The sequence below is a fragment of the Neocloeon triangulifer genome, unplaced genomic scaffold (genome assembly GCF_031216515.1).
Source record: "Neocloeon triangulifer isolate White Clay Creek 2 clone unplaced genomic scaffold, ASM3121651v1 ptg000022l, whole genome shotgun sequence".
In the NCBI taxonomy this organism is placed as follows: domain Eukaryota; kingdom Metazoa; phylum Arthropoda; class Insecta; order Ephemeroptera; family Baetidae; genus Neocloeon; species Neocloeon triangulifer.
Genome location: NW_026775562.1, coordinates 3,391,990 through 3,411,767, shown reverse-complemented (window position 1 = coordinate 3,411,767; position 19,778 = coordinate 3,391,990). Strand labels below are relative to the sequence as shown.

The 19,778-nt window shown below is 37.9% G+C and overlaps 5 protein-coding genes across 16 annotated transcripts; 3 read left to right on the top strand and 2 right to left on the bottom strand.

Annotated features, from left to right (window-relative positions):
* Nucleotides 1–21: 21 nt before the first annotated feature.
* On the top strand, nt 22–1,529 carry LOC132204233 (arfaptin-2). 2 transcript variants are annotated; one of them, XM_059632606.1, is made up of 5 exons: nt 22–283; nt 381–521; nt 580–689; nt 747–1,124; nt 1,181–1,529. In XM_059632606.1, exons 1-5 carry the CDS (start codon nt 139–141, stop codon nt 1,325–1,327), a joined length of 921 nt encoding a protein of 306 aa, XP_059488589.1. In that variant the 5' UTR covers nt 22–138; the 3' UTR covers nt 1,328–1,529. The 2 variants fall into 2 exon arrangements, with proteins under 2 accessions (XP_059488589.1, XP_059488588.1); XM_059632605.1 differs by having other exon boundaries at nt 23–283; nt 378–521.
* Nucleotides 1,530–1,637: 108 nt separating this feature from the next.
* Nucleotides 1,638–3,104, bottom strand: LOC132204234 (dephospho-CoA kinase). Its single transcript, XM_059632608.1, has 5 exons — nt 2,945–3,104; nt 2,455–2,585; nt 2,199–2,402; nt 2,060–2,147; nt 1,638–2,005 (listed from the first exon to the last, which is right to left on the bottom strand). Exons 2-5 carry the CDS (start codon nt 2,564–2,566, stop codon nt 1,720–1,722), a joined length of 690 nt encoding a protein of 229 aa, XP_059488591.1. The 5' UTR covers nt 2,567–2,585; nt 2,945–3,104; the 3' UTR covers nt 1,638–1,719.
* Nucleotides 3,105–3,731: 627 nt separating this feature from the next.
* Nucleotides 3,732–7,338, bottom strand: LOC132204295 (uncharacterized). Of its 2 annotated transcripts, none has more exons than XM_059632721.1 (7): nt 6,959–7,338; nt 6,493–6,567; nt 6,255–6,416; nt 5,728–6,114; nt 5,441–5,668; nt 5,043–5,169; nt 3,732–4,992 (listed from the first exon to the last, which is right to left on the bottom strand). In XM_059632721.1, the coding sequence occupies exons 5-7, from the start codon at nt 5,508–5,510 to the stop codon at nt 4,377–4,379; spliced, it is 813 nt and encodes a 270-aa protein (XP_059488704.1). In that variant the 5' UTR covers nt 5,511–5,668; nt 5,728–6,114; nt 6,255–6,416; nt 6,493–6,567; nt 6,959–7,338; the 3' UTR covers nt 3,732–4,376. The 2 variants fall into 2 exon arrangements, with proteins under 2 accessions (XP_059488704.1, XP_059488705.1); XM_059632722.1 differs by having other exon boundaries at nt 3,733–4,992.
* Nucleotides 7,339–7,435: 97 nt separating this feature from the next.
* Nucleotides 7,436–15,269, top strand: LOC132204294 (phosphatase and actin regulator 3). 10 transcript variants are annotated; one of them, XM_059632714.1, is made up of 15 exons: nt 7,437–7,793; nt 8,209–8,250; nt 8,409–8,705; nt 8,866–8,970; nt 10,668–11,095; nt 11,329–11,578; nt 11,635–11,752; nt 11,846–12,006; nt 12,061–12,109; nt 12,264–12,284; nt 12,345–12,511; nt 12,564–12,770; nt 12,828–12,931; nt 12,983–13,155; nt 13,218–15,269. In XM_059632714.1, the coding sequence occupies exons 1-15, from the start codon at nt 7,685–7,687 to the stop codon at nt 13,231–13,233; spliced, it is 2,247 nt and encodes a 748-aa protein (XP_059488697.1). In that variant the 5' UTR covers nt 7,437–7,684; the 3' UTR covers nt 13,234–15,269. The 10 variants fall into 10 exon arrangements, with proteins under 10 accessions (XP_059488701.1, XP_059488697.1, XP_059488694.1 ...); XM_059632711.1 differs by having other exon boundaries at nt 11,635–11,767; XM_059632713.1 differs by having other exon boundaries at nt 7,439–7,793; nt 11,632–11,752.
* Nucleotides 15,270–16,233: 964 nt separating this feature from the next.
* LOC132204492 (uncharacterized) lies at nt 16,234–19,738 on the top strand. Its single transcript, XM_059633021.1, has 4 exons — nt 16,234–16,550; nt 16,600–16,806; nt 17,652–17,997; nt 18,931–19,738. The coding sequence occupies exons 1-4, from the start codon at nt 16,548–16,550 to the stop codon at nt 19,491–19,493; spliced, it is 1,119 nt and encodes a 372-aa protein (XP_059489004.1). The 5' UTR covers nt 16,234–16,547; the 3' UTR covers nt 19,494–19,738.
* Nucleotides 19,739–19,778: the final 40 nt, after the last annotated feature.

The window sequence follows — 19,778 nt, the reverse complement described above, 5'->3', positions numbered from 1 at the left end:
AAGTGAAGTTTTGAGAAGGAGGCGTGTCCGTCGAGATACTCAGCTGCTAGCGTCACCATTGGCAAAATAAACAGGATCCGTCGGCAAGTCGGCGCATTTATCGGCTGCAGGTGCTCGGGTTGCGCCGACTGAGTCGAAATGATGTCTAATTCGGCAAGCTCTCCGGCGCTGGCGGCCAAGGCAGCCGACCAAGAGCTCAACTCGATCCTCAGCGAGATGAACCAGGGACACGCAGAAGCCGCCCTCAGAAGTCACGCAACTTCACTTCCGACCACACCGACAGGTATTTAAATTTTCTTTTGATTTTTTTTCTCTTAAATTTTTATGCTAAAAATGTTGCAGTTTTTTCTAATAATTTTCTATTTCCAATTAATAAGCAGGTGCGCCCAAAAATGGTGATCTCTTTCGCAACTCGGCTTCAAAGATGGAAACTGTGAAAAACTGGGGGATTTCCACTTACAAATGCACCCGGCAATTGGTCTTAGAGAAACTGGGCAAAAGTACTCGGACTGTTGACACTGGTTTGTTATTAAAATATTTTAATCTCGCCTTTTTTAAACAAACTTTTATATTTTCCAGAACTCGAGACTCAAATAGAGCAGCTTAGAGACACACAGCGTAAATATGCAAATATTTTACGTCTGGCCCGTGCCCTATCAAGTCATTTTCATCATGTTGTCCAAACACAGGTTTGTTACCTTTTAACAAATTTCATATTTAACATTCACAAAGTATTTTTTCTCCAGCATGCCTTGGGCGAGGCGTTTTCTGAACTGGCTCAAAAGTCACCAGAGCTGCAGGAGGAGTTCCTGTACAACTCGGAATCGCAGCGTTGCTTAACCAAAAATGGGGAGGCCTTGCTGAGCGCCCTGCATTTCTTCGTCAACTCAGTCAACACGCTCTGCCACAAGACAATCGAGGACACCTTGTTGACCATCAATCAGTACGAGGCTGCTAGGATTGAGTTCGACGCCTACCGAGCCGATCTCGAAGCTCTCAGCCAAGCTCCACGGACGGACCCGCGGTTTGAGGAGGCCCAGCAAAACTACGAATCACATAAAACCAAGTTTGAGAATTTAAGAGCTGATGTAGCTGTCAAACTCAAATTCCTGGATGAAAACAGGGTAATTTTTATTTATTCGAAATCAGCAAACGGAAACTAATATTTAAATTTATTTAGATCAAAGTGATGCACAAGCAGCTGGTGCTTTTCCACAATGCGATCTCAGCATATTTTTCTGGCAACCAACAGGCGTTGGAATCAACACTGAAGCAATTCAATATCACAGTAAAACCGCCTAGCAATCCATCCTGGCTCGAGCACTGAGAGGCTGATGAATCGGACGGACGAGAGGTGTGGCTTTCGGAGACGGAGGAGCGAGCTACACGCAATTATGTAAAAAGCAGATTTTCTTTCGCTTGGCTTTTTATTTTCACTGTATCTAGTCACTTCAACAACACACAAGTGTTTAAGGAAACTTGTATCGATCACATTCCTTGTAATAAAAGGATTTATTTGATTTTGAGTATTTCAAGTCTCTCGACTTATTGCTAATAGACTGATTCACCAGACCATGCAGAGAGTATAAATTTTTATCAAAGCAGATTTCAAGTGTTAGACAAATACTAAATTTGGGTGATTTTTATAGCTCGTAATTTATCAGCGTACTTTTATTTGGCAATAAATTCAGTAAAGGTGACTAAAAACTCGTTCGAGGATTAAAATGCAAGGAATGAATACAAGAAAATAATCAGGTAAAATATCAGCATCATAGAGGCAATGAAGTAAATCCTCATCTTCCAATGCGCGTTGGAAGCTCTCAGCGTCACAATCAACTGCTCCACCTGCTTCTTCAGGTGGTCGATGTCCTCCGTGTTGTCGAGCACAAAGTGTGCCTGATTGCACTTCGTTTCCAAAGGCATCTGAGCGTTAATTCTGGCCTTGGCGCGCTCTTCACTCAGCTGCCCTCGCTTGATCACACGTTCAAGTTGCTGGTCTTCTTCACTAAATTCAAAAATCAAGATAGATTTTCTCTAATTATTTTAATTTTGCTCTTACCAAGTGACTACAATTATTTTGTGCAGAAAGTTCAACATCCGACCGCTTTCAAACAGCAAAGGCAAGTCCATCACAATAAATTGGTGGCCTGAAAGGAATTTATTTGTAAATTATGCTTTTTAGAAAATAAAGAGCATACCGTCAAGTAAATGGTTCCAGGCGGCTTTCAACATTTCTTTGTAAATTTCAGGGTGGGTTATTTCATTCAACTTTTTGCGTTTATCAACATCGTTGAAAATCAGATCACCAAGGGCCTCTCTGTTCAGCTGCCCATCATCATAAAACACGCTCTCCCCAAATTCCTTGCGGATCGCTTTCCAAGCCTTTCGTCCTGGCTCGACAACTAAAAATATATATTAAGAATTAATTTATTTTAAATTATAATTAAAAAAAACCTTTTCGAGCCATTGTGTCTGCATCAACAACGGGAATATCATTTTCCAAAAAGAATTTTGAGGCCGTACTCTTGCCAGTTCCAATACCGCCAGTCAGTCCAACAATAAACATTTTTTTAACTTGCAATTTTCTGGAAAAAAATATGTTATAATTATTTTTGTATTGATTTTTTTTATTGATGTCTAATTTTTGTAATTTGTATTTCAATAATGAAATTTTTGGAAAATTCAAAATTATTCCTATTTTATCATTTTATTTATCCTTTATTGATAAACTTTTCTTCCCTTTTTCTGTGCAATGAATTTGCTTCATTTTTTTCTTTTCGTAAAAATATAGCGTGTGTGCGCCACTCCCAGAAATTATAATTAAGCTCCAATCTTAATTAAACTTTAAACTGTGAATGATTTTCGCACAAACTGCATTATATTTTCCTGGCATTTGCAAACTTTGACAGCAGAACAACGATATTAATTGTATTTTGATACGTACACACCTCCTGCACCTGCATCCACAACCTGTTCTCTCTACACTTTATCCCGAAACCCCCATTCAGTGTTTCAGGCACTTCGCTACTCTTGGTTGGACAAGTGGAGTGGAGAGCGAGACCCTGCTGCGAGAGACAACCCTTTGATAACCAACAAGCCCTGCAGCATAGCCAACTTGAGAGAGTATTGTTTTGATTGATTCAAGAGAATTGTTCTACATCATGCGCAAGCAATTTTAAATGAATTATAAAAGAAACAAATCTCAATTATTCTTTCCAGTTGAAATTGTACATGTTTGCAAGCAGGTTGCGTTCAAAATGTGAAAAAACTTTCGTTCCGTTTTAAGCAATAAAAGGTCTCGAGTCTCGAATTCCTGCCCATTGGTTGGCAGCTCTGCAGAAATGTAAGATGGCTGAGGAATACATGATTTAAAAATTTACATTTGCATCTCTTTTATAATTACAGTTGCTGCAAGTAGAAAGGATGCGCCAGCTCGCCAGAATCAGACGCGCGACAATTCAGTATCCTCTCTTGGGTGAAAAAAATTTACGGCAAGATGATGAGTTCCATTTTAAATTATAGTGGTTTTTTTCACAATAAATAGTCACCAAAAACGAATTTATAAATATTTTATTATTCGTGACGCCATGCTATAAATAAAATAAATTAATTTTAATGATTTTCGTTTATCAAATGAATTCCTCAAATTCAACCAGTCCTACGTCCATAATTTTTGAAATTTAATAAAAGGAATTAAGAAATTCTTAAAGAGAACTAAAAAAAAAAAAAAAAATTTTTGGAGAGATATAATTAAATTGCCGTCATGCATTAACTGAATTTGAAAAAGGAAAATGGCACAAATTGAAAAATGCATTAATTATGAGGTTACATCAGTCTTTTATATTCAGTACTGACAATTACTACAGCATATATCATAACCAAATTCAATTTTGTAATTCAGTAGAAAAAACTTTTGAAGCTATAGAGCCTATTAAGGGGTGGTACCTGGGCGCAGAACTAAGTTCAATTATAAAAGGCTACTTCAAATGACAGCATCTACCAAATAAATAACAGCCTGAATGAATGTTCAAAATTATTTCTGCTTAACAACTTTCACTCTGCTCGGAGATAGATTTGCGAAAATGTTGTAGATACACTTATTTGGAGGAGCAGTAATTTCTTGCAATTAATTAATACATCTTAAATCAGATTAATTACAAAAAATAATTTAGCCACATATATCAAATTAAATAAAAACTTGAAGAAATATATTCTCTTGCTGTTCTGTTGTATGCAACTTTGAAACTATTACTGATCGACAATCAAGCAGCAGAATTCAGGAGTAATGTCTGCGAGTTTAACAGAGGCGGTATCTGACAAGTCTATCACCCAAAATTTGAATTTTTCCAACAGGGGACAATTTTTCATAATATCTATCAGAAATCAACATATTTATCACATTCCTGGGCAGATCCAACTGCCCCGTAACACTCAAAGTGGACAAGGTTCTGCAAGATTCGCCCCTCACTGCTGATCACTTTTTTTTGCGGCGCTGGGTCAAAGCAAAGATATGCCAGAGAAACCGTGTGAAGCTCAGGGGCTTCCAGGAGTTTCCAAATGTTGGCTTCATTACCAAGCTGCCCACCCTGAAAATCTATTTCAAGCTCTCTGAGCTTCAGCTGTTTGACATCAACATTGTTGACCTCCAACTGATCATCCTGCCTGAGGAAAGCATGCAACTTCAAAGACTGCAAATTGGGGCAGAGGAGAAGGATGCTAAAAATATCTATGCCAGCAATTACACATACATCCTCATTTTTTAGTTCAAGGTAGGTGAGATTTTGACCAAGGTGAGAAAGGTAATCTTGGTAATCATATTCACCCTCTGCAAAAACTAATTTAAGTGACGTTAATAGTGGAAGCTGGTTAAGAATATGTGGCAAAGGCGGGTCAAGAATGTGATCTTCGTTGATATCACTGTCTGAATCATAGTCGGAATCATAAAAAGTCTTGACGTAAACCATCTTCAAATTAGGAAGGACTGTAGGAATGCTAAAAATTTGATTGAATATAAAAATTTCCTAAATCAAAATTTATATTACTTTTCAAAGTAGCCTTTAAGTTCAACACGTCCAAGTTCCTCCAGGTTGTAGATGCATTCAGGGTTCAGGGGTATGTCCAGGCGATATCCATAATGACAATCACAATCAAGCGGGCACGTCTCGCAGCCTATACATAAAAAAAAACTAAATAAATAGCATATATGACAGATATGGTGGACTTGGTGGAGGCTTTTTTACCAAAAAATGATTGGAAATTCCTGATAAACTATTGTAAGTACATCTACGTACAATTGAAAACTATAGTTATTTGAAAATAAGAATGTATCTGCTGAAATTTAAAAAAGATATAAGCAAGAGAAATAAAAATATGTAATAGACCGAGGGAATTTTTAGCACTAAAAAATAATAAATTAAAATTATTGGAAATAAAGATTTACGGTCTTCCGGAATGCGGACTGATTTCAGGTGAGGCATAATGTTCATAGCATTCTGAAACGAAGGCCTCATCTCCTTGTTTAGTTCTGTGCCCGTCCTGCCCAACTCCAAGCTTTCAAGTGAAGGAAGGGTGCTCAAGCTTTACAGTGAATCTACCGTCAGGGTACTTGAACTCGCCAGGGTCAAGCTTCTCAATCTGAGACAACTTTTGCTCAGAATCTTGACATCATCTAGAGTTGCAAAATAAATTGAAATTTTCAATAAAACCATTTTATTATTTCTTTTATACCGTCGCTGAACTTGACGGTGTTCATGTCTAGGTGCTGAAGATTTGTGAATTTGGTAAGCAGGTTGATAATGTGGCTGCCCAAAGAAGGTGGATATTTTGTATTGCTGCGTCAGTCCACAATTCTCCAATTGCCTTTACAGGAGCTTGAGAGAGTCTGCAGCAACTTGAAGTCCACTCCGTTGGGGTCAAAGAAGCAGGACACATTACTCGGGCACAGCGCAAAGTCAAATTCAATCATGGTGCGATTGATCAGCTGCTGGACGACTCTCAGGGGAATCACAACTTTCTGTCTCTGAGGCAAGGAGTTCTGGCTGTTTGCAACAACACTTACAGCAGCCGAGTTTATTTGGCATGCACAATTGAGGATGTCCGACTGAAGTTGTGGGGCTGTAAAAAACATTTTATTTTTAAATCAAAGGGCAATTAATTCAGCTCAGATACTCATGCAGATTTTATTTCAGCTCTTTAATCTAAAATTTAATTCTACTGGATATTTTTATGAGAGATTAAAAAATATCAATCCTTACGAAGATGCGACATCCTCTCTGGGAACGCTGAGAATTTGGCCGCATTCACTGCAATGCTCCTTGTGCACAGCTCCTTCAAAGGAACCAGATTGGTTTTTCTGGAGGTCAAAATCAGGCCTGCATTACGAAGTTCCTCGGTTCCAGTGCATTCCATCACCATTTCTTGAAATAAAATAAAAATAAACATTTCATAATCCAAATACATAATAGATTAACCAAAAACACGCAGTATACATACTTTGAAAAATATTGATCCTGCAGGTCTGGCAATAATTAGCCATTGCTGGGCTGTTTCGCCAATCGCCAAAAGAAACTGCGGGACAAATAAAGCAAGATAAGAAGATGATTCCTAATAATTCTATAACTTTTTGTTAAAGAAGGGGCATGTAAGTATATTTTGCGACGCAACTAGAGAAATGTGATATATGTTCCGCGCTCAAAAGGTTTTTTAATATTAATCAATCAGAAAAAAACCTCATAATCAATAATTTAATTGTATTCAACCTTCAACCCCCGAGGTTTATGAATAAAAAGAATGCGGCAGCGTCGGCGTCTATATAGCCGTTCATAATATGCAACTTATAAAACAACAAATTCCTTCTTTTCTAAATATATAAATAAATCATATAACATATAATTATCGAGACGACAAAAGCTATAAAAATTATTCATTCAAAACATATGAAAGAACAATAATTAATTACCTGTGGCAGACCTGGTTGTTTCTAGAACAAACTGCAGGCGAGCTGGAGAATTCCACAGCCAAAGGACGAGTGACGAGATGAGACAGTCAATCAGAGGTTTCAAGGTGAATTCGGCAAACATCTGTTTGTTTCTCTCACCACTTCCTTGAATCTCCATGATTCCTGAGAGAGGACACAAACGGACTAACACGGCGGTCGACGGTCAATACGTGAAACTAGGGCTTGGTGTTGGTGACAGGCACATTTCTAAAGTAAAGCGAACGTATTAGTGAATTCCAGCGACAAGAATTCACATTTCACTGCATAATTCACTTCGACTTTTGAGGAAGAACTCGCGGCATTCGGGCAACAATTCGCTACAGGGGCGGTCCGTCCGGCGACTGACCTGCCACCTGGCGCTTTTTGTGTTAAGAGACTTTTAATTAAACTCCGGCCCGTGCAGGAGCGCCAGGAACCAATAAGCTTAGTCTTGCAGCATAGCCAACATGAGAAAGCATTGTTTTGGTTGAATCAGAGATATGTTTAACATCTAGAATCTAGAACAGTTAACTCAACAATTTTCATTGAATTATAAGGGAAACAAATCAATAATTATTCTTACTAGTTGAATCTGTACATATTTGCAATCAAGTTGCGTTCAAAATGGCAAGAAAACTTTCGTTCCATTTAGGCATTATATAGTCTCGCATTCCTGCCCATCGGTTGGTAGCTCTACAGAAATGTAAGATGGCTGAGAAAGAAAATATGACAGACGAAGTAGAGGCTCCGTCTGTTATATGTGATAATTCGATATTTAACTCAACTATTTCGCCAAAATCGTCACACAGCGTGGAAGGTAAAGTCCGATTGTGCATTTCTAATCCGTTTCCACCCTCGTAAGGCGGTGAGAACGTGAAATTTTGGACCGTAACAATCGAGGTCGGTCACCCAGTTCCACCTTAAACGGTTATTTTGCCACTTTTTGTTCAACAACGTCGGCTTTCTGCCAGCATTTTTTGTGGATAAAAATTCCTGCCGTCCACCGGTTAAAACACACCTACAAGTTTTGCTATAAATTTAGCACTGGTATTAGAATTGTGGTCACGACTTGAGCGTAAATTTGCAAAAAGGGAGAGACACGCCTCCTATTTTAGTCATGTTTATTAATGCATGACATCACCCTTAATTAAGGTGATAAATTAACCACAATTAACCTTCTTGCAGACCGTTTCTCAGACATTTTATCTGATTCGCCAAATTTATTTTTCCAGGCCTGTCATCGGAACTGAACGAAGCTGCTTTGAATGATTCTGGTGAGATTTTTAGAAGATTTAAAACTCCTAAAAAATCTCAATTTTAGAAAGTCTAAAGCTCTTTCACATTTTCATTTTGGCAGTCAACGTTATAAAAAATTTTAATCTGTTGATTTTTGCGATAAGCGTTAATTATTTTGCATGTCGAATGATTTCAGTCCGATCGAAGAATGGCACGTCGCAGCAGCTCAACTTCCAAGAAAAGCGGCAGATCATCGCCTCGTCCTTATCTCTCACCGACTTTATCTCGGCCAGGAGCAAATCAAACACCAACACTCCGGAGACCAAAAAGATGAACGGCAGTGGTCCGGTGCGGACGGGCAGTCTGGGCAGTGCAAAGGCGAGGACACCGCCCGTCGAGAGGAAATCAAAACTGTCCGCACTGGGCAGACTGTTCAAGCCGTGGAAGTGGCGGAGGAAAAAACGCTCGGAAAAGTTTGAGGCCACTTCCAAGAGTGAGTGCCTATCTGCACCAATTTTAATCTGCACTGTTTTCTTCGAACACAATCAGTTTGCTTCTTTTTATTGGTTATTTAAATTAGACTAAAGAAATAACAATAATAATAATTATTCAAGGAAAGGATTTAGACTTATGTATATTTATGATGTTTTTAGGCTTAGAGCGAAAAATGTCCATGCGTTCGAACAGGGAGGATTTAGTGCATAAAGGCATTTTACTTCCTGACAGTACCCTCGACACAATTGACGCTTCTCAAGAAGGTAGGCCCAGCCAACAATTTTCATAATTTAGCTAATTTTTACTATCATTTGGTGGTGGTTCTTGGATTTCTGTTTGACTGCAAACTGATAAAAAAAAGAACAGTTAGGCGGTTTCTATTTTCGTCGGGCGCGCGCCTTATTTGTGAGGCGCAAATGTACAAATTAGTGTCGCACCTTGCTCAAGACAAACAACTCATTTACATGCGTATTGCGCTTCCATTGAGCCTCTTCCGCTCCCTTTTATTGAGTCGGGAGATAAGACATGGGAAATTAATTATGGCTCCTTTTGTTATTTATGGCAGTTCCGTTTCTCAGGTTAATTTTTTTAATAATATATCAAATAAATAATTTTCTCTTGAAATTTTTATATAACTGATTCAAAGGATTTCTTTTTAAACTCTAAATAATCAAGAATTAGTAATAATCATCCTTTTTTATTGGATTGCAAATTTAATAGATTTCAGAAATTAATAAAGAAGCAATAAATTTTATTTTATTTTACATATTTAATTTAGTTTAAGAAAGCAATCTTAAACACCCATGAATTATTTTTTTACGTTGTGTTGAAATGCTGAGCCATATGCTTGAGCCATGAATATAAATATGCAAGAAGTTTTGCCTAAAGAAAGCGCCGGACGTGAATATGTTACGAGGCGGCAGTCGCACGCACCCTCTGCGAAAATATAAGGGTTCGCCGGCTCACGCTGTTGGCAGACCTGTTGGGAAAATCGATTGATGGGGTGAAATGAGCGAGCGGCCCGGCCCCATCCCCCGAGCGAGCACACTAGGCTCGCACCCTCCGCCTGCCGCCTCCGCCGCCGACCCCGCCTTCGGGCCCGCTTTTGGGCTATGATGGGCTACGTATGGGGCTGCTCCTGCTTCGCCAAAGGTAGTCGAGCCGCGGTCCCTGGCGCCGACCCCACCCTTCACTCCGCACCCCCTAGATATTGACACATTTTGCTACTAGGAATGCGGGAATTTTCATCGCAATTATTTATTCAAGGCTTCATAACAAGGATGCGATTATTATATAATACGTTGCATTATTTTTTTGGCAAGATTTTTACCCGCGGAGCATGTTTGAAATTCTTGATTTAGTGTGCAATTTTTATATTATTTTACAACTATGATATATTATCAAAATAATTACATTTTCTACTTCAAAGGATTACTAAGATGATCGGAATTATTTTAATAATTTATGGAAGAAAAAAATAATCCCAAAGAACTTATAATTTTACATCTCTCACGCTATATTTTGAATCTACGTACTCAAACCAGAATTTGATGTTAACACAATTTTAAGATTTTAATGTTTGCACTTAGCCCATATTTGGGACTCATGAGGTATTTTTTGAGTTCCTTGGGAAAAGTGCTAAATTAACTGGCAAGTGAGAGTAGCGTATCCCACAAATGAGGGTTCAAAATTTGTTTGTGTGTAATTTACTCTCAACAATTATAATCAATAAAATAATATTACTCATAATTGTTAAAATTTTATAAATAAAATTAATTTTAATGGATGACGTTTCCTAGAATATTTTTTTAAGCAATTTAGTTTCTTAATCGTCTATCAAATAAAGCCCATTTTATATTTTGGATTTTGAAAAATATTGCTTCAAACTAGAGTAATGCACTTAATTTATTTAAAAATTGCCCTTTGCAGCATTTTAATGTTTATTTTCTTCTCATTGCAGATGCCCACAAGCAAATCAAAGCAGACGAGGCGCCGGAAGCCCCACATGAGCCCTCCTCGGGTTCCATCCTCTCCTCGCAGCTGCCCAACAACATTCCAGACGTTATGCCATCGCCCCTGCCGGACGTCCAGGGCAGTATGCTGGAGCGGCCGCGCACTCTGATGGTCACCTCGGCCCTCAAGGGCGGCCGGAAGGCCTTCGAAATGGCCGCTGACTCTGCGGCGGCCGCAGCCGCTGCCGCTGGTCACAACAGCTACCCGGCCTCGCCGAGCAATCCCCCCACCGTTACCACTGTGATGCAAACGAGGGGTGGCTCCCTCAACAGGGGCTCCTTCGGCCTCGCGTCGATCGCCTTTGAGGCGGCCGCCGCGGCCAACAAGGCAGCGGCTCACGCCGCATATGCCATCAACCACCAACCTCTGCAGCCAGTAAGTTAATTTATTTGCACCACCTAATAGCTGTGGTAGTAGTCTTAAGCGGCTTGCAAATTTGTAATATGAGTTTTATTAGAAATTAGGAAAGTTTTTATTGAAAGATAAATTCCTCAAATTTGCCTTGAAAACAAACAAAGCCTTTGAACCTATTTAAACACTCTGCTCCTTTTTAATTTTAGGTTTAAAAAAGTTGGTTGCTCACCAGGATTTTTATTTCTCTTTTGCAGCCATCGGTCTCGAACCTGAAACCGCCATCAACCCCACCTCCAATGTCCTACAACTCTCAGTACCTCACCTTGTCCCAATTGCCCGAGCCCCCTATCCCCATTATGGAAGTGGGACTTATTCCACCTCCGGCCATGTTCTCATCTAACAGTGATACACAGGAGACCATCTCCGAAGAGCCCAACAATCCCATGGGGCCTAATAATGGCATCTACTCGATGGAGCCCATTAACTACGCCGAGTATTACGAAGGTTGCCTAATTTTTTGCCTATTGTTCTTGTGAAAATAACATGCTTTTTTATAGAAGACTCGGATCAAAACTCAGATAGTTCTGAAAAGGGAGGCACGGCTGTGGACGACGAGGATGAGCTTGAAAATGATAGAGCGATGGCAGCTGCTCGAATGGGTCTCATTAGTAGTTCAAGGTATACGAACATGTTGTGAGTGAAAATAAATTTTAGGCATGGAGCATGATTAGTTTCGATTGAAAGTTAAAAATCAGATTGAGTAAAATGTAGTCTCCACCGTAGCATGTACCACCCGATTCAGCCGATGCTCGACACATCAGTGGTGGAGGAAGTACCTGCGAAGGAGCCAAGGTTCCATCTTTTACCTATCAAGTCTGCGTTAAAGTCAAAAGACAGGCCGCAGTCTGCAGTGATTGTTGCAAACTCATCAGGTTCCATTTTGAAAATTAGCAAATTAGGCAAATTTTTATTTGTATTATGTGCAGGAAATGCTGTGGTAGAAGCTAAGGATAACAGAACTAGCAATCTTATCAGGTAAAGTATTATTCTTTGCATATACATTTTCTATAAACTGAACGGTCCATTTTTTTTTGTTGCTGTTTAAATTTTTCCCTCTGGTTGTAAAATAACAATCAGTTAATTTCTTTTCAAAATCATACTAAAACTTTAAATTTTCCATTGCTATCAGAAGGCCAAGACTGAGGATAAGGTATTTTTGTTGTTCTCTGTGTATGTTAATTTCTGTTACTTATGTCAACCTTATTTTTAGTGGTGGCGTACGAGTGCTACGTTCAATAACGTCGGACAAGGAAAACGCCAGGCCCACCCACCTGACTGTGACACAAACCACTCAGCAGCAGTTGCAAATTTTACTCAACCCCTCGCACGATTCAGACTCGGACAGCGGGGATGATCCTATAATGAACAATAGATTAAGTGAGTTGGGCATAAGTAATTTTCGAATTCAGATTCATCTTTGATTATTAAGCAGGTGTACGGGTGGCGAGGAAAGATAGTTTAGCGTTGAAAATCGCCATGCGGCCGCCGCGGCAGGAACTGATTGATAGAAACATCATTCACCAAAGTAGTGATTTGGAGAGGCAGCTTGACAAAGAGGCTGTTGGCGCAAGGCTGAATAGGCGGCTCAGCATGAGGCCGACGCAGGAAGAGCTAGAGGAGAGGAATATTTTAAAAAGTATTTGATAATCAAACAAATTTTCAGACTTTCTAACCATTCTTTTTTAAATTCCAGAACAATCCCCAGCTGAGGAGATGCAGCAAAAGGAAGAGAAGAAGCGAGTTTTACTGCGGAAACTCTCCTTCCGGCCTACGGTTGAGGAACTGAAAGAGAAAAAAGTGAGATGGACTGGATTCTTTTGGCTAATTTTTCTAACTAAATATTCGTAGATTATACGGTTCAACGATTACATCGAGGTCACATGCGCCAGTGATTATGACAGGCGAGCAGACAAACCGTGGACACGTCTTACTCCCAAGGACAAAGCAGCTATCAGAAAAGAGCTCAACGAGTTTAAGTCTTCCGAAATGGAAGTGCATGCGCAAAGCAAGCACTTGACCAGGTACTTTTTAATATTCACCCACTTTGGACTGGTTGATGCTGAAGATTTATTTGTGTTTGCAGGTATCACAGGCCATGACAGGGAGATGAAACAAATCGTGTCCTTTATTTGCAAGAGATCGTCGGGCCGCTGCTGACAAACCGAAAGTACCGTTAAGTTGGTTTACCCACCGCCTGCTAAATTCGGGACAGTTACTTTTTGTTTGGAGACGGACTTGGATCAACCACTGATTGCCCACCAAGTCGGTCAGGCCTTCAATCAAGCAATACCTGCCGTTCTTTGTTTGCGCAACTGCATTTTAGTGCTGCATTTTTTTAAGTACTATTTCACGTCGTCGATCAGTTACCAAAATGATTTGTGTGTTATGATCAAGCACTAGTTTTGTGTTCTTTGTCAGTCAGTTGAGCTGATTCACAAACGGATATCCCGGACGCTTTTGAAGACGAAAAACGTAACATGATAACATAATAAACCCGCGCGTATCTCGATTTTTGTGCCCCTCGTCAAAACAGGTAGGAACAATTATTATTGAACAGTTCTAAGTGCCAAAGATTTAGCTCTTGTGTGAATGTTTGTTTGTCCGTACTAATCGTTCCCACGTGTCCAGTTTGGGTGCCATCCCTGTTCATTTTTTTTCGACCACAGTTCTCGTCTGGCTCGCGCCGAAAGGGGAATTTTGTACATAGAAGCAGAAACGCAAAACCACACACACATACGTAGCTTCCCCGACGCGGATTTTTCTTTTGATATGTTTATATTTTAAGTTGATTTTTGGAGACTGAAGATTTGAATTAATACCTAATTACTCAGCACGCTGCGGGACAAAATCCATGTCGGAAATTTTCAACACAAATTTTGTCTCCAGAAATGTGATTCTACGTTTTATTTTTCCGAGTGTTCACAAGCATAATATAATTATTAATGAAACCACAAGGCATTCGCGGTGATTGACAAATCCAGCCATTGTACGTTTTATACCTACCCAAATTGGCAGAGTTCGGAATGTGAAGCGTTGACCAAAATCAAAAGCGCACCTCTTAATTTGCCATCGCTCTATAATTTACTCATCAGTATTATACTCGATAAGTTTAATTTGCACCCAAATGAGCACACTTAATTTATATAAAAAAAAGATACTGTCCACTTGTCTCAATCGGCCAAGGATGATTTTTACCAATTTTCGCCAGTGTTGTTCCTTTCTTGATCAAGTCACCCGAGAAAAATTAGAACTAGTAACTTTATTGTCGTTTTTGTATCAGAAATTGACTGATTAGGTTTTCATAAATTTTAAATTATTAGTTCTTGACGCGACGAGAAAGGAATAATGCTAGGCTTTGGAATTCGCATCGCTGTGCGATTCTGAATTCCACACGAAATTGTTGATTACATTGCAAAACGTTGCGGGAAATAATCAGGCAGCTAATTGTTTGCTTGCTTCTTAAAGAGACTGGTGCCTGTGTTTTCACTTGATTTTACAAATTTTTTACACCCGAAACATATTATTATAAAAACACCTATTCTGCTCATTGAGTTTTTCATCATTATTTGAGTCAAATTAATAATTATATGATTTGAAGAGAGTGCAATCAAGATTATTATTATTGAGTTACGGAGCAACCACCACATGGATGTAATTTTAGTTTTGAGATTTGCTCAATTTTGTTTTTTAAATCTTGTTTCTTCGTTTTGTGACAAAAAAGAAGGTCCGCTTGCGAAATTTCGTTTTGGTCAGAGTGGGCGGATTTTAATCAATTATTTGAAGTCTTACACGAGAAATATTAAACTAAATTCTAACGTCGTTGTCTTTTGAAATTTTATCGATTTTTATACGACCAAAAAAAATTGGCACTAAATTTGGAAAGTGTTTTTTGCGAAAGTGGATGCTTGGATTTTTTACCTCTCGTATTACATATTTATTGCATAGTTAGTTTAGTTGCGATTAAATTTAGCGCTCTTTTCGCGTTTGCGTTAACCCGATTTTTGTTTTTATTTTCGATGAGTGAAATTAAAAAGAAATCGAATTGGAAAAATGAAGCGGCGAAGAGAGATTTAATTATTTAAAATGGCTTGTCATGCGTATATTATGTGTGAGGTCATTCGCGAGGATAATAGGATTTAAAAAGAAGAAAAAAACTCAGCAAGCAGTGTATAGTGTATCATACTGAAATATATAAAATGTAAGAATGGTGAAATTCGAGACAAATAATAACGGAGGAAATCACACACAACACACACGAGACAATGTGCATAAATTGATAAATATACCGAGAAATAATAAAAATATAATAACAAAATCCTTTACAATATATAAGCAATGTTTTTATTTACAAAATCTTCCAACCCAAATAAAACATTAAGAAAATGAATTAATCTTTTAATTAATTCTTTTTTATTACAATAAAAACTGATTCTCTTTTATAAGTTTTATACAATGAAATTCAAAATTGATCAAAACGATACTTTGTTCAGGATTATAAAATGAATGAATTTAATTTTTTGTGGAATTATTCTTAATTGCAAACTTTTACTTTGGTATTCGAGCTCTCTCGACGCAATTTTTTAATTCGTCACAGGACACTTTTTATCATTCAGAGGAACTATGCGGCCACCCTCATCAGCCCACTCGAAAATCGTTCTTTAGAGCGATACTCTTATCCTTTTTCCTTTGCGGACAATTCCAGGATGAGTTCCGCTCTGATTTTCATGGCCACTTTCTAGCAAACTTTTCGCACATCGACCTTTTCTTATGGAGTGAAGACCAGCACTCGCATAAATCTCAAATTTTTAGTAGAGGAAATAATATTATAAGCTCAAAATTTAGTCCCAGAAATTAATATTTTAATAAAAAAGAAAGACAATAATCATTTATAACTGTTTTTGTTTTTTCGTCAGACTGGTATAATCATATTTTTCAAATTTAATTTTTTTTTATAATTTTGAGGGATTTTTCTTCGGTTAATTAATTTTTATTGTTTTTAAATTTGTAAATCCATCAATCTTTTTTAAATTAAGTATTAAATAATTATATTTATTGTATCTATTTGATGTGAAAATGTTCAAAATTTAAAATATGTTCAGTCCCTTCTCTGGTACCGCCGCCATAAGAAAGCACCAATTTATGCATACAAATGTGCATCCAAAGAGGCAGCGAGCCGAAAACAAAGCGCAGGATCTTGACATTGCGGCTAGCCAAGCTCATCTCCGCCGACGATGAGTCCAGCTGGTGCCTCCTCCGCCGCCTCGGACAATGTATCAAAAAGCAGTGGGGTTGAAACAAGTGTACATCATTAATTACTTGCAAAATTTCACTCTCGGATAGGAAAGGGAAAGGTATAAAGCCCTCGGGTTAGAAACGTTCCCGCAGTTTAGTTTCATCTTCCGAAGGGCGTATAATGGTGATTAATTTAATGAAAATTTTGTCAAATTTTTAAAATTTCATTGTAGTCGAGGCGAGATCAGGTTCTGTTGGTGGCTTTGCTCGTTTTTGTGCGGATTAGCGCCTCGGTGCAGACGGGCGAGGACAAGAAGGAGGCGCGCGATGGTCTTTTTATGGACGTGGACCCACCCCTTCCCTCGGGGGCTGGTTTCACTTTTGGGTCTTTTGCTGATGACCTCATGCAGTGCAACCCTAGATCCAACAACATCTTCACTGTGAGTATCCATATTTAATTAAATACTTAATTGATTTTATTTTAAATGACAAAAAAAAATGCAATACTAGTAAAAAAGGGTTCTTTAAATTTTATTAATTCTGACAATATATTATTTCTTAATTATGTCATTTCGATTCAAAATATTTTGAATTATAAATTTTGGAAATTTTGTTTATGAGTAAAAAAATTGAAAATTTTCAGCACATTTTGAGACTTCAAAATTTCTGACCTCTGTATGAACACTTTTGCCTCCTTAAAATTGCAGAAGTTTATTTTTTTTTGCATATTTAAGCGCCTTTGATTTCATCTTCATTTATTGACCGAAGACCAGTACTGTCTATTCAATTTTAGAAAAAAACATACTTTTACTTCTATAAAATTTGAAAATTATTCACTAAAAACTACTCAATCTGCGATTATTTCAATTTTTTGCCTAAATTTTTCCTTTAATTGGGAAAAATCAAACTTTATCTTTCCACGCATTAAAATTTATTTTCAACATTTTAGTTTTTTTTTCCATTTTAAAAGGGCCATTTTTGCTCTCTTTTCTACAAATATAAAAAGAATACACATTTTCCGCGTCTTTTTTTTAAAGAAATCTAATTCATAAAGTTTTTGTATTAATTTTACTATAAATTTTACTTCATTTTTATTTAAATCAAGAATCAAGTGTCGATCAGTTGTCGAGTTTTACTTTTCACTAATTAAAAAGGTCCATTATTGACTTTTATATATGATTTTTTTTTTTTTAGATTTTTTTATTAGATTCAAAACCATTTGCATCAAAATCGGTAATTTTCATTTCCATATAAAGAATTTAGAAAAAATTTTGGTTGAATGCAGAATTCTGACGGACTGGGTGAGTGTCTGAAGCGTCGCGCCGTGACGCACCTTTTGTCAGGCGCACCCTCGACCGTCGGTTTTTCAGACGCGATTTCCTTCGTGGCTTCGGCGGACACAGCGTCAGGGTCGCGCGCCCTGCCGCACTTTCAACACTACCCTGGCGAGGCGCCGTCGCTGGCGGAGGCGATGCGCCACTTCCTCGGCCAACGCATCATGCGTTGGCAACTCGACACCCTCTACCCCGGCCTGGTCATGAGGGTTGGACCCATGGGGGTGCACGACTCGGGCATGCTCGAGTTCGTCCTTGAGAAACTCTACGACGACACCGACCGCGCCCTTGGCCCAGGTATGCAAGGCAATTATTCCAATTTTCAATTCTTTTCAATATATTTATTCAATATACTGAATTATCAGTTGAAAGTTTAATGAAAATAGAGTTCAAATTAACTTTTTACAACAAAATGAAAATAAGTTCTCATTAAAATATAAGATTGATTCAAAATTTTCTCCAGAAATAATAAAATACCTTTGAAACATTTTTTTTATGATAATTCAATGATTTACTTAATTATTATTCAAATTAAGGAAATCTGTATATTCATAATTTTAATTAAAAAATTTCACGCTTGTGCATAATTTTATTTTGCGTCATATAATTTTGTTAATTCTTCTTGTTTTTTTATTTTATAATTTTGGCTGAAAATATATAAGAACATTTTTATTGGACGTAAAAAACTGCAAAAGATACTGTTACAGTGATTTGATTATCTGCAAAAGTGAGAGGGGCGCAAATTAATGTGCCCGACTTCCTTTTCTACGCGCCGATAACTTTGATGGCCAGCATATTGTAGCAGTGAAAGTTTTCTCTTTAATTTTATCAAGATTAATTACAGCTCAGATTGTTTTCATTTAAATTTTAATTGATGACAAAAGATTTCACTTTTTTTAAACAAAGTTATTATTGTTGCAAAAATTTTATTTATTAATTTAGATGGTTTTTATTTAAATTATTAGAATTCCTCTAAATTAACTACAATTAAAATATGTATCTGTATTTAAAGATATTTAAATTTGTGTTTTTTTTCTAGTTATTTTGAAATTGACTTTTAATTTTTGATGAAACATGCATTTATTAATTCATATTTCATCTGTTTGTTTATTTTGGTTTGTTTCTTTCAAAATTCAAATACAGAAATTTTCATTTTCATCAGATTTTTATTACCAACACGTTTTTTATTCATCAATTAAAAAGAATTTACACAATTTTCCATCTCTTTAGGCAAATTATTGGTGAAGCGCACCGTCCTGCCCGCACTTCTCGGCTTCAAACTGAAGCTATCGACGCTGATGCCGATCCTTTTGGCCGTCTTTTTCTTCATGGCCTCCAAGGCAGTGTTTTTCAGCAAAGTGGCCATCATGTTCGGCGCCCTGATCGGCCTCAAGTCGTTCCTCTTCAGCGGCCACCACAGTCACCACGGCCACCTCGGGCCGTACGGTCTGCACCCCGTCGGACACGCGTCCGAACCCACGTTCTGGGACTCGTTTTTCGACAACGGCCTCAAACAGCAGCACAACCCCTACGGACCGGTCAGTTTCAAAAGCGTCCGGGCCATCCCGCAACCCCAGCACCAGGCGCCGGCGCCCATTTTCCAGCAGCCGGAAATCCTCGACCCGGCCAACGACCACGTCCCCCGTGACCTAGACGGCGCAGGTCAGCAACAGCGAACTGTCAAGTTCGCAGACGTGAAGCCCTTGGTGGTGCACGATGACCAGAGGACGACGGCCAAGAGAAATTTCGCTTGGGACGAAACTGAGCTGAAGAAGATGCAGCAAAGGCAGTAGAAAAAAAAAGTTAATTTAAAATTTCATCATTAGTTAAAAATTAAGTTAGATTTTTCTGTCTTATCTGAAGAAGTTAATTATTTTCATTAAAATTCATCAATTTTATTTAATACATATTTAGTATCAAAGCAATTAATTTTTTTTTATAGATCAACTTTCAATTTTCATGATATTTAAGATGAAATATCGATTTATTAAATCACAGTAAATTTATTAGTTTTTACTTTTAACTAAGATAAAAAGGAATGGAGTCTATCAATTCGTTTTTTTTTAAATTGTAATCAC